Source organism: Peromyscus maniculatus, chromosome 9 (genome assembly GCF_049852395.1).
Source record: "Peromyscus maniculatus bairdii isolate BWxNUB_F1_BW_parent chromosome 9, HU_Pman_BW_mat_3.1, whole genome shotgun sequence".
Classification (NCBI taxonomy): Eukaryota; Metazoa; Chordata; class Mammalia; order Rodentia; family Cricetidae; genus Peromyscus; species Peromyscus maniculatus.
Genome location: NC_134860.1, coordinates 42,848,779 through 42,862,849, shown reverse-complemented (window position 1 = coordinate 42,862,849; position 14,071 = coordinate 42,848,779). Strand labels below are relative to the sequence as shown.

General features: G+C 44.0%; 1 protein-coding gene across 6 annotated transcripts in view; it reads left to right on the top strand.

Moving 5' to 3' along the window:
• Positions 1-14,071, top strand: part of Txndc16 (thioredoxin domain containing 16) — an 82,589-nt gene that overhangs the window by 19,929 nt on the left and 48,589 nt on the right. For all 6 annotated transcript variants that reach the window (XM_042284704.2, XM_042284705.2, XM_042284706.2 and 3 more), the window contains one exon: positions 7,637-7,758. In XM_042284704.2, coding sequence (XP_042140638.2) covers positions 7,637-7,758 — 122 coding nt within the window. The remainder of the gene's footprint in view (positions 1-7,636; positions 7,759-14,071) is intronic.

Here is a 14,071-nt window from a genome sequence, read left to right as displayed (position 1 = left end):
CCGCCTGCCTCTGCCTCCTGAGTGCTGAGATTAAAGGTGTATGTTACCACCGCCGCCCGGCAACGTATTTCTTTTCTCTGGTGGTTTTAGGGATTTGACCCTTGGATAAGCTAGGCAAATGATCTATCCCTAAGTCACACCTTTGCCTGCTGACACATGATATTCACCCAAAGTCCACAAGTTACATTAGGATTCATTCTACATGTTGCGTATTCTTGGGTTTCACCAAATGTGTCAAGAACTGAATCAATCGTTACGGACCCCACAGCTTTCTCACTGGCCGGAAACGTTTGTGCCCTACTCCAAGAGACCGCTGATCTTTTGTGTCTTCATAGTTGTGCTCTTTGGCCCTAAGGAGTTTATTCTACTTTTGGCCAAGTGGTGGTGGCGCACGCCTTTAATCCCAGCACTCGGGAGGAGAGGCAGAGGCAGGAGGATCTCTGTGAGTTCAAGGCTAGCCTGGGCTACAGAGCAAGTTCCAGGACAGCTAGTACTATACAAAGAAAAACCCTGTCTTGAAAAAAAAAAGAATTTACTTTATTTATAATTAATTTTTATGTATTTAATTTTTATTTTAAAAACTGAAAAATGTTAAAACATAGTTTGTTTTTAGCTTAAAAACAAACTAAAAAAATTAGGTTATACCCACTAATAAAGTAGTGCAGTGTATTAATGATAGCAATAAACTATAGTTCGATTGAGCAGTAATAGTCTTACTGTATGCATGAGTGTTACATAAGGATATTAACACACAGATGGTCTTCATAATGCTGCCATTATGGTCTTCATAATCCATAGCTGGACAGTTTCCTCCCACTGGCTTGTGTCTTGTTCTTTTTTTCAGGATGCTTTTATTTGCATTTATATTTATGATATACTTATTCATAAGATATATATGTATATATCATGTATAAAATATGTGTATAATCACATTCTTCTAGCTTCTTATTAGGATTTGATATATTCATAAGAGGTATATGTACAATTATATATATGAAATATATGTATAGTTACATTATTTTTCTCACCTAGCACTTTATTAAACTGAAAATAGGCAACCCAAAATTAACTGACCTTTTTAAGTTTGCAAAATTTTTTTAGTGAAAAATAGATTTTTTTCATACAATTTATTGTGATCACAGTTTCTTCTGTTTCATCTCCCTCCATATCCTCCCCATCTCACCACCCATCTAACTACATACCTCTTACTCTCTTTCTGTAGAAAACAAACAAGGCAAATAAAAACTAAACACATCAGAATGAAACAAAAAACAAAAAGGAAAAAACAAGACAAAACAGAAAGCTTGAGAAGCGCACACATGCGCAGAGACACAAGCACACACAGAACACCATAAAAACACAAAATCGGAAACCATAATACACACATAAAAGATCAGTGTGGAGGTTTGAATAAGAATGCCCCCCCCCCCCCAGGCTTATGTATTTGAAAGCTTAGTCACCAGGGATTAGGAGGTGTGGCCTTCTTGGAGGAAGTTTATCACTGGGGGTGGGCTTTGAGGTTTCAAAAGCCCACCCCAGGCCAAAGCCCACCCCAGGCCAAAGGCCCACCCCAGGCCAAAGCCCACCCCAGGCCAGTCTTCCTCTTTGCCTGAGGACCAGGATGTAGCTCTCAGCTACTGCTCTGGCACCTGCCTGCATGCTGCCAAGCCCCCCAGCACGATAATGAACTAACCCTCCGAAACTGTAAGCAAGCCCCAATTTAACGCTTTCTTCCTAAGAGTTGCTTTGATCATGGTGTTTCTTCACAGCAGTAGAACACAGACTAAAACAACCAGTAAGGTTGAAAAAAAGAAGATGCCCAGACAAAGCTCATGAGACAAAAACATCTCCCCAGTTACCACCGAGTTCCTTTGAGTTGAGTTCCTTTTGAGTTGGCCATCTACTTGGGGCCTGCCTTTCAGTGTGGTTTATATACCCAGTGAGAGACTGTGGAGAAAACTTAATTTTTTCTTTGCAAGCAGTTGTCAATTGGAGGTAGTTTCTAGGCTACTTCTCCTCTCAGGAGTGAGACCCCCATCTGACTTGAACCTGCATAGACGCTGTTCATCCTGCCACTGTCTCTGTGAGTTCTTATATGTCTCAGTCCTGTGGTGTCTAGAAGACCTTGTTTCCTTGGCGTCCTCCATCCTTACTGGCTTTGTCTACCTTCTCTTCTCCAGAATTCCCTCGGCCCCGAGGGGCGGGATTTGCTCGAGACATCCCATTTAGGACTGGGTATTCCCAGGTTCTAATCTCTGGGCATTGTCCAGTTGTGTGTCTGTTCCTGTCTACTGCAGGTGGGAGCTTCTCTGATGATGGCCGAGCAAGATAGTGATCTATGGGTAGAGCAGAGTGTGGTTAGGAGTCATTTTATTACTGTAGTCCTTTAGGAGAAGAATAGCATATGCTTTTCCTCTAGGTTCATGCCTGTCTAGTCTCAGGTACTTGACTCCCTGAGCAGTGTCAGGCCTGGGTTTCATCTCTTGGAGTGGGCCTTGCATCCAGTCAGATAGTGGTCGGTTACTCCCACCCTTTGGGCCACTGATGTACCATGTAGGCAGGTCACCAGTGTAGGTGGCAGGGTTTATAGCCTGGTTGGTGTTCACCTTTCTCCTCTGCTAGTGCGCAAAACTGATCAGTGGGCATGCTACTTTGCAGTAATTTCAGCCAACTTTTGTCATTTATTTTTGGTCAAGATGTTCTACTTAGCCTTATAATTAAGGATAGGAAATATTTGTAGATAATGCTTAGATTGTTTTCAAAACATTTGTTCATGAGCCAAAAGCTTGCTTTTGAGACTATTTGTATTTACTTGAATGAAAAATGTGTAAGCCATGCTGTTACTTTTTTCTCAAAGCATTTGAATTTGTTATGTAGAATGTTCTGGTTGAGAACAATGATCCACAGTTTTTCTTCAACGCTGCTCCATTTGTCAATAGACTATCAAAAGTTTTGATAAATTACTTCTTTTTTTTTCGAAATATAAAGATATGTAGTTAGGAAAGAATGAAGTTATAAAATCTGAGAATGAAATAAGTATAAATTTAGGGTAATGTTCACTTAATTATTTGTAAATTAGATACTTATGGAGTACTATAGCCAATTATGTGGGCTTTTAAAATGATATTTAAAATGTCATTAAAACATTACTTGAAAATACACCAACTTGATGATGGAGGTTTTAATTGGATAGTTAGAATAAAAGGTTGCTTGTCTTGGATGTGAATTTGTCACAGTGCTGTTAATTGGTATTAATGGTAAATCTTCACACTGTGACCTGGGAGCATAATGTGGTATGTGAAATCTGTTAGGTGCTCAATCCATGGTGGCTTGGTGGTTGATGAATTTGGAAAGCTCACGCTTTTGCTGGGTGTGGAAGGAGCAGAAGTCTTCCTTTATGTGCCCATAGTTGTTTTCGAAGGGGTAAGCTGGTAAGAGACTGCAGTGCTGGAGAAGGACTAGGCTTGTGTCTGGACTTCAGTTCCTGTTTCACAGGTGGCTTCTTGTTTTCAACCTGTCACTTTCTGTATGAATCTGGTAGTCACAGCCTCGTGGTCTAGATAATCGTAATTTCTTGGGAGTGTTGTGCTGTTCGGTCTGTACACCATCATGTGGAAAACTGAAGCAGAAGGAATTAGTTCAAGCCAGCCTGGATTACGTATGAAGTAAAGGCTGAGCTATCTTTGTCTCAAAAACAAAGCAAATGAAGCATGAATAAAGAAAACTCCGCACACATAAAAATAATCATACCTTTTTCTACTCCCTGTTCCTCTTGTGGGATATTTTGGATACTCAATTAGCCTATACTGTTTTACTGATACTTTGTTTAAAGACTTTGGATTCTGACTACTGTAATTTCTGGAAAAGGGATGATTGATCTACACTGTAACAAAAGGCAAAAGCAGACTCTTGGTTCCTTTGTTTTACTGACATCTGCTCGGTTCCCGGTCATCTGTCTGAGGCTACATGGTGATTCTGATGGAAGAGTCTTGGGAGGAGCATCGCCGAAGGAAGGGAAGGCCTTTCTGAGGCAGAAAGAACCCCCCAGTTTGAGCAGCCTAGCCCATCTCACCACGTTACCAGAGCAAGAAATTCCAGGGGAGACTTCCTCCTCAGCCCGTTTCTGTCAGCAGTTTTCCTCGTTGGAATTAAAGTGAGGGAATACAGACAGGCTTGTGGGATGGACCTGGAGCTCTCTAGACAGGGCTCATATTCTGGAAATCTGCCTATTAAGGAATATAATAAAGCCAGGAAGCCACTGGGAAAAATCACAGAGATCATTAGATTATGAATGTCATTAGTTTTGGTTATTATTGTCTCATGGATAATGACTCCTTAATGAGCTGTGGGACATTAGGCAAAGTAACCTCTCTAAACCCTGTAGCCTGATCTTTAAAATGGGGTTAATGATAGTTCCATCTCAGATGTTTGCCATGAAAATCAAACAAGACAGAGTGAGCGCGTTACATAGGGTTCCTAGTCCAGACCCTGAAGCCAGGGTCTGACTGACAGAAGCGGAAGGATTTGGAGTAGATAGAGGAAATCTCAGTCTGACCTGAAGGGTCGGAGAACCGGACTGCAAGGTCGTACAGCCCAGAGCTGTGGTTAGAATCATGCCATAGCTAAGGTGGGGAGGACTCTTGCTGTGCACGGGATGCACTACCTGCGTTAGGGTGCTCGGCAACACTCTCACATTACTGCCTTTGGAGCGTTCCTGTCCTGCCGCCACCTCTCCAAGTCATTCTGTACTGTCCCTGGCTCTTTGTGTCACTTGCTCCTGATCCAGAATCTCAAGCAAACTGATTCCAGGTCATTTAGCAAAGCCTTGTAGCAGGGAGGCTGGAAAAGCAAGTTTGTGATATTGTTGGCAGAAACCTGGGCTGTGTTCACACTGAATATAATTTCCGAGCTAAGGATTCCCATGGGATCTTTTTAAGCACACTGGTGATGATGCTCAGCTGGTTTTGAAGTATCTCAAGGGTATTTTTGGGGTGTTGGCCTAAAGGTGTAGGTCTGGGTTGCCCCTGACCTCATCATTAGCTGTCATCCTTTTTCCACTTTGTAAGAGCGGTCAGTGATGGCTGGATGGGGTGGGAAGTGCGTGTTATCTAAGCACCTGAGATTGAGGAAGGAGGAGGAGTCCCCGCAGATTCGAATCCAGCCTGGGCTAAGTAGTGAGACCCTTTCTATAGTGGGTAGCTGTTCCAGCTTTGACCTTGAAACACTGCCCCTAGAGTGATGGCCAGTAATTGCCACACCTGCCTGTGACCTGCCCTAGGGCTGACCTGCCCCTGGGGCGTGGCCGAGAGAGACCCCCCTTAAGACTCAAGGTGCATAATTGCTTGCTCTCTTCTGGATACCTCATGGTCCTGGAATCTGGATGGGAGACCAAGCTGGAGTTCTCTGCTGGATGATACCTCATCTCTCCTGGATCCTGTAACCCATCCCTATTGGCTGTAGTTATTCCAGAAGTAAACCTCTCTTGATTACTAGATAAATTACGTGGCATTGCCTCATTAAATACAGCAATACCTTTCTCCCCCGGTTCCCAAAAGGGTGGGTGATAACATTGGAATGTCCATCTGTATTGTCACAAGACCTGGGTTTGAGTCTCAGCTCTAGCAGCAGGTGGTAAATGCTGTGGGCCCCGCCCACTTCCTGTGTAGAGCAGCACCATTGATGGGCATGTAAGGGAAGCATGCAGAGTACCCAGCACAGTGAGCATGCCCAGAAAACAGAGCAAGAGGCTGCCCTGGGGACTCCAGCTCGCTTTCCTAGTTCATAAATCTTTAATAAATAGTTAAATATTCAAGCTATCGTCATGTGGAATAGCACTTTCAGAGTGACTGCCAAGTCAACATAGTCTTGTGACACAAGGCATTACTTGTCCTTTTCAGTAGCATTTTCTCATGAACAGGTTCCCAGAGGCCATATGACATATGGTACCACAACACAGTGGATGTAGATGCAGATTGGTTTCATATGAAAGAGATTTGCAAAAATGTAAAACCGTGACACCGTTTTTATGAGTTTTTCTTTTGTTCTGGAAGTTTTTTTTTTTAAATGAAAAAGTTATGATTAATATGCAGCAGTGTTCCTGTATTCTAAAATTAAGTATTTTTAAATTCCCCCTTTCTATTCGGCAACTATTAATAGGATAACATATGTAAACATATTGGACATCAGTAATGGTTAAGCCTATAAAAGGGTCTCAATCCCAAAAGGTTGGAGAATTTCTGTTTAAGGGAAAGTGTTTTCCCGTGAGAGAAAGTTGTATTTGAATAACTTACTGCAAGTATTTAAATGGTCCTTTACTTACTTAAGTATGTGAGCCTGGAAAAACTTTCCAAAATCTTTAATTAACTTAATAAAAATATGGTAGGCATGTGGAGAGTAAATGAAAAGAAAAACTTTGTTCATGGGCACGACTTATATAGAAATAGACAACGAAATAAGGGAATCATTCCGGTGAAGAAACAGACTCTGGTAGAAGCTGCACGTGTTGACTCCTGCTTGAATCCCAGTATTTGGGAGGCAGGGGCAGAAGGATTGCTACAAACTGAAGCCTGAACTGCAGAGTGAGAGACTGTCTTCATAAAACAACAAAGAAAGAAACACACTCAGTTATGGTGAAGTAGGAAGGTCACTGTCCTAGACACAATAGTATCTGCCTTGTGTCCTGTCCCTGGAGCCTTAATTCAGTAAATGTTTTTATGATTAGACACTACAGTATTGTTTTCTCTCTCTGTTCCTCTGTGGTCCAGGCTGACTCATGATCCTCTTGCCGCCACTGGGGTTACAGATATGTGTGTCATGCCCGGCTCTCTCCAGTGATTTGAATGTCCATTTCTCAAAAATGAAGCATGTCCTGCTGTTTTCCTTGGTTATCTCAATAGACGTCTGATTACCTACTATGCACTATACTCTATTTTTATACTTCTCGTGATACACCGATAACGTGTCACGGTCCTTGCCTTAAGGAGGTAATGTTAAGTGGCAGTGAGGAATTAACAAGGAAATGAAAGAAAGTGTAGTTCCAGGTAGTTGCAAATTACAGCATGTGCCACTGAAGGAAGAAGGGAGTAAGGAAAAGCTGCAGGTCTGTTGACACAGGAGCAGCGGGAAGTCTTCTCTGAGGTGATGTTTAAAGGACCAGATGTGCCAGATGGCGCCAAGGCGTAGCTCCCACCAGAGGCTCTGAGATGCACCTGGAGTGTGTCAGACTGAGCACAGGGAGACACGACGGAGTTGGGAAGGTAGATAATGCTGAGGTCATGAAGGGCTTAGGGACTCTGGAAAGAAACCCGCAGCTGTGACTTATGGATGGCTCACCGTCTCCACGCCTGAGAGACCTGTAAGGTTGGGTTAGACTAGGATGTGAGTGAATGCAGTGTAAGCCTGCGGAGGTGACGGTGGTGGAGAATGAGTGCTGTTTCTCACAGGTGCCCTCCAGCGTGACCTGGAGACCAGTTTTACTCCAGTGCTGGTAGAAAGATCGTGCTCTCATTACTCACAATTTGTTCAAAGAAGTTACACTTAAAAAAAAAAAGTTAGGTTTTTTTAAATAGAGTTTTTACATATGTAGTTAAGTCCATGGCAGATTTTTTTCACTAGTTTTCATCTGTGTTTATTTCAGTGCTCTGCTTTTTAATGAAGTAAAATATGTAAACATCCTGGAAGACCTTCACAGCCTAGAAAATTCTCTGAAAGGAAAAGCAAATATGATATTCGCATACGTGGAAGCCATCGGAACACCAGGTACCTGGAGCTCGCTCGGTCTTTGCTGTGCCTGGACTTGTGTGACCATGGTGAAGTGCTGCAGGCGGTGGACAGCTTAGTGCAGGGTTTGGGTAAAGCCCCTCTGCTGCGGTACCCCGGTAAGGAGCAGCACAGAGCAGCTGTGCTCCAGAACCCAGGGGGCCAAGTTGGCCTCCTGGCTCACCAGCTGCTGAGAGTGTGACTTGGACCAGTTATTTAACCTCCATTTTCCAGTCTCAGGATGGGGGCCGTTTTGTGGAGAGCCGGGGAGGCCTGGAGTGAATGTGGAAAGAGCAGATGAAGTCCTGAGTGAGTGTGTGGGCAGGGTCATGTCAAAGACCCTATGTCTCAGGCCCATAGGAGTGCCGGAGCCTCCCTCTAGGTGATACTCAGAGGAAAATGGCAAAGCTTGCCTGTGGTCCAAGTATGAGTGTTTGCCAGACTGAACAGGGTGTGTAAAAGCCAGCTCCAATAGCGTCCTCCTCCCAGATGACTGCAACCTGAGACTGCTCCCCTACTGAGACAGGCTGACCCCCCCCCCCCACCTTCTTGTTTTGATAGTAGGTGCATTCCATCCGAGTGAACCCAACCCACCCAATCCCAGCCTCTGTGTGTGTGTGTGTGTGCGCGCGCGCGCGCGCGCGCGCGCGTGTGTGTGTGTGTGTGTGTGTGTGTGTCTGTCTGTCTGTCTGTCCTTTCCTCATTCCCTCACTGTACCAGTCAGGTCTCCAGGATCAAGCCATGCCGATCATGGCAGAAAATAATTATGCCTACCTCTTAGTGTCATTTGTGAGGCTCAAATGATTGTTTTTCAGTGCACAGGATTGAACCCAGAATAGGATGAAATGAATCTGAATAAATAAAATGCTTTCTGGAATATTTAGTAGTGTTATAAGAGTGTTTATTATTGCCAGTTTTATTCCCTTTACGGTCTTCATGGAACCTATTATAGATTCTAATATTTGATAAATACCATTGACTCTGCCAAACAGATATAAATATTTTATAGTTTTTCTTTTTTTTTTTTTTTTTTTTTTTTTTTTTTTTTTTTTTTTTTTTTTTTGGTTTTTCGAGACAGGGTTTCTCTGTGTAGCTTTGCGCCTCTCCTGGGACTCACTTGGTAGTCCAGGCTGGCCTCGAACTCACAGAGATCCGCCTGGCTCTGCCTCCCGAGTGCTGGGATTAAAGGCGTGCGCCACCACCGCCCGGCCTTATAGTTTTTCTTAATTTAAAAAATATATTTTTGACAGAACCACATAACCATTAGTACCTAATTATCTTGTAAAGAAGTTTATAAACATTTTACGAGCAGATTACAGTTATATTTTCAGAACTGTTAGATGTAACTTATCCATGTTAATGTTTGCAGGGGCCTCTCTGACCACCATGTACAGCCAAGTAACTGTCCATATGAGGCAAGAGGATAGTTCGGTTCACCATGACTAAGTAGCCAGTGCTAGTTCAAACTTCAAGAGTCTGACCACAAGTAGTTTATTTTAGGCATATTTAAGCACAGCACAATGTGGTGAAAAATTTCCTGATGGTAATCAATTCAGTCCATGTATACAAGAAAACTTAAGACATGACTCCATGTACTCTTTGTAAAGTTTATGTGACATCTTCTATAACGAAGGGGTCTATAGAGTGACAAGTTCACAGTAAGGATCTGGGCAAGGATCTGGTGTGGTCTCAGCCATACAGATAATGTAAAGGTCACCATGCTATTCACCATGTCTGCTTCTAGTCTTGTGGGTGGAGAACACATTCTACATCTCTCCCTTTGAAGAGGCAGCCCTGTATGTTTAACATTGCTGGTTCCCTAGTGCTTATCTGTGAGCACAAGGACCTCTTACCTCCACAAGTGTTAAGTACCTTTTTTGTTCATTCATTGTGTGTGTGTGTGTGTGTGTGTGTGTGTGTGTTTCTGTATTTGTATGTTGGTGCGCATGTAGAGTCCAGAGGTTAATACCAATGTTCTCTTTTGCACGAATCCTAAATGGTCTAAATAAAACCCTGAGCCAGCTAGGGTGAATGCTGAAAGATCAGAGAAACAGAGCAAGCTACAGCTACCACCTTTTACCTAATCAACTCCTCAGCTTGACAGAGTGAATTCCTGCAGGAGAGTGAATTCCTGTCTCCTCCTGCCTTATATTCCTTTTTCTGCTCAACCATGTCACTTCCTGTCTCAACCTTCCTAGAGCTGGGATTAAAGGTGTGTGATCCCAAGTGCTGGAATTAAAGATGTGGGCCACCACTGCCTGGCTCTCTTTCTTTTTTAGAGTGGATCAATCTCGTGTAGCCCAGTGTGGCCTTGAATTTATAGAGATCCAGACGGACGAGATCGGGCGCATTCAGGGTAGACTAGAGATCCAGACGGATCTCTGTCTCTGTCTCCTGAATGCTAGGATTAAAGGCATGTGACACCACTGCCTGACCTCTGTGGCTTCGTCTGTGGCTGCCTCTGTCCTCTGATCTTCAGGCAAGCTTTATTTCTTAGATTACAAATATATCACCATAGTTCTCTTCGATTGCTCCATTTTATTTCCTGAGATAAGGCCTCTTGCTGAACCTGGAGCTTACCAATTGGGCTAGTTTAGCTAGCCAGCTTGCCCTGGAGGATCTGCGCTCTCTGCCTCCTGAGCACTGGGATTATGGTCCTGCCTGGCTTTTGTATGTGTTTTGAGGAATCTAAACTCCACTTCTCACACTCCAAGTATTTTACTCACTGTGCCATCTCCCTACCCAATTCTATGCTTTTATGAAATAAACTATACGTTGAAATTTTAGGTTTTTGTAAACATATAGCTTGCTGGCATGTCACAAAACATACCCTTATAAAATAGTACTCCAGGGCTGGCAAGATGGCTCATTGGGTAAAGACACTTGCCACTAAGCCTGATGGCCCAAGTTCCAATCTTAGGATCCCCTGTCCCCACATGAAAGGAGAGCTCCAACTACCGGAAATTGTCCTCTGACTACTGTGTGAGCATTTCCCCCAAAAATAAAAAAAAAATAAAATTTAAAACAATACTGACAACTTGCCTATTTTGTTGACTTTTCAGGGCTCTCAGGCTTTGCTTCCCCCGGTTTCTAGTTATAATTAGTGAAAAAAACATAAGTTATAGGGGCTCACTCAGCTATAGAAAACAAGGAATTCATTCCTTGATTTATATTTAATTTCCTCAACCTGACAATAATGTCTGAAATAGATGGGAAGGAGTAAGGGGCAGAATGAGGGAGAAGATGGGCAGTTATGACGGTAGTGCCGTGGGAGACGATGGGGGTGACATGGACGGGGGCGGGGGGCAGCGGTGGATGTGGGGACGAGTGTGAACGTAGGTTAGTGTTCTGGAGGTGGAGTATGGCAACCGTATTTTCTGTCATATAGCAGAGACAGAGGTGGCTGGAAAGTTTGGAATGGGAGGTCTGGAGTTCCCTTCCTGACCTCATACCGTGAAATACACTAGGTGGCTGGGTGTAACTCGATCACTTTTATGTTGGGGATGCAGACAAGGGGATTTGAGAAGAAGTACAGCTGTGATGCCCAGGAGCACTTGGGCATTTGCACTCAGAGGTGAGGAGGGACCAGTAAAAGGGACGGAAGGGGTGGTCTGCGTGCAGGCTCGCCTAAAGGCAGAGGGAAGAGAAGTGTTTTTCTCCTGGAAAGGCATGCTACTTGATCGTCCTCCGAACGTTTCTCCGTATCTCAAGGTATAGGATGCCGTGAAGACTAACAAGAAGACCCCTCGGTTTAGTGTGTCCCATGAGGCTGCAGAGGGGGATGGGTTTGCTCTTTGTTTACTCTCACAAACCCCCAGGTGAAGGTCATGAGCACTACAAAATCCGGTGGTTATTTTACACGGCAAACCCAGCCTTCTCTCAGGGGCATCTAGTCCTCCTCCTGTGAGTCCCACTGGGATATAGCATCACCTGACCTCACGCCAGAGCACAGAGGAAGAACTTGACTTCACTTCTCTTCCCTTCCGGTGGCTCAGAAATGTGTCAGTGACTTAACGTCCACATCTGAGAATGGGCCTGTCTGTGACCTGAAAGTGTGCTGGTTTTCTTAATTCGGGGAGGGTGAAATGTCATTCAGATGTAACTTGAGATTTGCTGTGTATTTTCTTTTTTCAAACCCCACCTCTCCAAAGATTTGCTATGTATTTTAAATAATAATTGGGTAAAAATTTTAAACAGAATCACCCAGGCATATTTTGGCAGGTAGTATAGGCATGATATTAACAACTCATATAGAGAGGTTTGTTCCAAAGGCCTTTGAGAAAACGTCATTGGGGGCTCACCTCCAAACCAATGGTTTACTTTTCACTCTGACTGTGAGAGTTGACTTCATCAGACTGTCTTCTTACATTGGTGCTTTGGGTTGCCCATTCATAGAAAATACTTTCATTAACACAACTTAGAGATGTTTTGCCAAAGATTCACTCTCTACTCTGCCTTATATGACGTTAACCTGTAGCTTCCCCTTCATACAGTCTCTGGTATCCCCTCAGCGATGCCAGTGTGGGATGTGTATGGCCGGGTCTAGGGTAAAGAGCTAGGGAAGCCACCTGTTTTGGCACACACTCTTTGACCAGTGGTGGTGCTAACCTGCGGACCATCCAGAGTGAGAAAGTCTTACTTTTCCAGATCTAGGGGTCCTCTCTCTAGGGCTGTGGCCACCTCCTGGCAGAGTAAGCTGCCTCTACTCTAGTTCTTATGAGTTCACCCCAAAATTTGATCCAGCAATCCTAATTCTGGGCTTTTATCTAAAGGAACCGAATTGTCTTGCAGAGGTGATCTGCTCTTGTGTCCATTGCAGCATTATTCACAATAGGCAGTTTACAGGGACAACATTCATCTGCACTGGTTTCAGGACAAGTGGCCGTAAATGAGCTGGTAGGAAAGGGCCAGATCTGAATGAAGAGTACGCTAGCCCTCCTTATGCACCCCTCCTCTGAAACTTCCGCTGGACAGTCTCTTCTGCACGGTTTCCACCAGCATCACATATTCCTGTGAGGGAAGAAGGGTGTGTGTGTGTGTGTGTGTTTCGAGACAGTCTTACTATGTAGTCTTGGCTGGCCTCAAAATCAGAGAGATCCGCCTACCTCTGCCTCCCCAGGGCTGGGATTAAAGGCGTACGCCACCACTGCCTGGACAAGTGTTCTTTTTGGAAAGAGCTCTGGTAGGCAAGCAGGCATTGGATCCTGTCTGACACCAGGATGATCATCACAGAGGCCATGTATGGATAACAGACGATCTTCCTAGAAGGGGATACATGCTTTCTATCAGCCATGTTCTTGCTACACACATGATGACTTTGACATTGGTGGAGAAGAGCCGGGACTATAAATAGCACGGGGCATCCTCCCTATTTAGCTGAAAAGAAGGCTTTGTTCACAGAATGAAAGACCCCTGAACTCTGTCTCCATTTCTGGAAGCTGAAGCAGCAGGTGTGGAGGGAAGCCCTTAAATCTTTTAAAATAAGCATCAGGTGATTCTTACCAGGCACGTTTGGGAAACATCACAGCATACTGTTTCTCAAGATCCACTTCTGGGCACTGGGAAGGTTTACATTAGCTACATACCCCACCTATGGAAAAGGAGCTTTTAGGTCTAGGTTCAGTACAGAGCATGCCTTTCCAGCTCAGTGGGTATGCTAGCTATTAATGTTCTGATGTCTGAAATAAAGGAGCCAGCTATGAAAGAAGCAAAATATGTCTGTCTGCTGGGCATGCATACCTCATCCTTCTGTTCAAATAAGAGCTATCTATGTCTTAGTGACATGAAAGGACAGGAACCTATAATGCCAAAAATGATTTACTTCTATGAGCCATTCCACAGTACAGAGACATTTTCATGTTTCTGAATTCTTTGGGGGGGGGAATGTCTTCTCAGGCTTCAGTAATCAGCAGAAACCAGGACACTCCAAACATTCAAGTTATAGCCATTTGTATATATACCCCTCTAAGGGGGCCATTTCTACTTATACCCTGAAGATGGGGGTTGGGCTAGAGTCAGTGGAAGAAGGTTTGCTAGCTTTTCTGAGTGCCTGGGCTCAGTCATCATCACTGGGATGAGCAGAGGGGAATGGGACATTGCTGAAGATGAGATTTTAAGGAACACAGGGATTGTTAAGTATACTGAATTAAGAACTGCTAGTTGGCCATAATGCTTAGCAACACGGTGATTCCTGATGACCTTTACCAGTGCAGTTTCTGCAGATTGATAGCAATCAAGCTTGAGAGAATAGGAGAGAAATTGGAGATGAATGCAGAGACCCACGAGAGGAGTTTCGCTGTAAGGGAAGGGACAC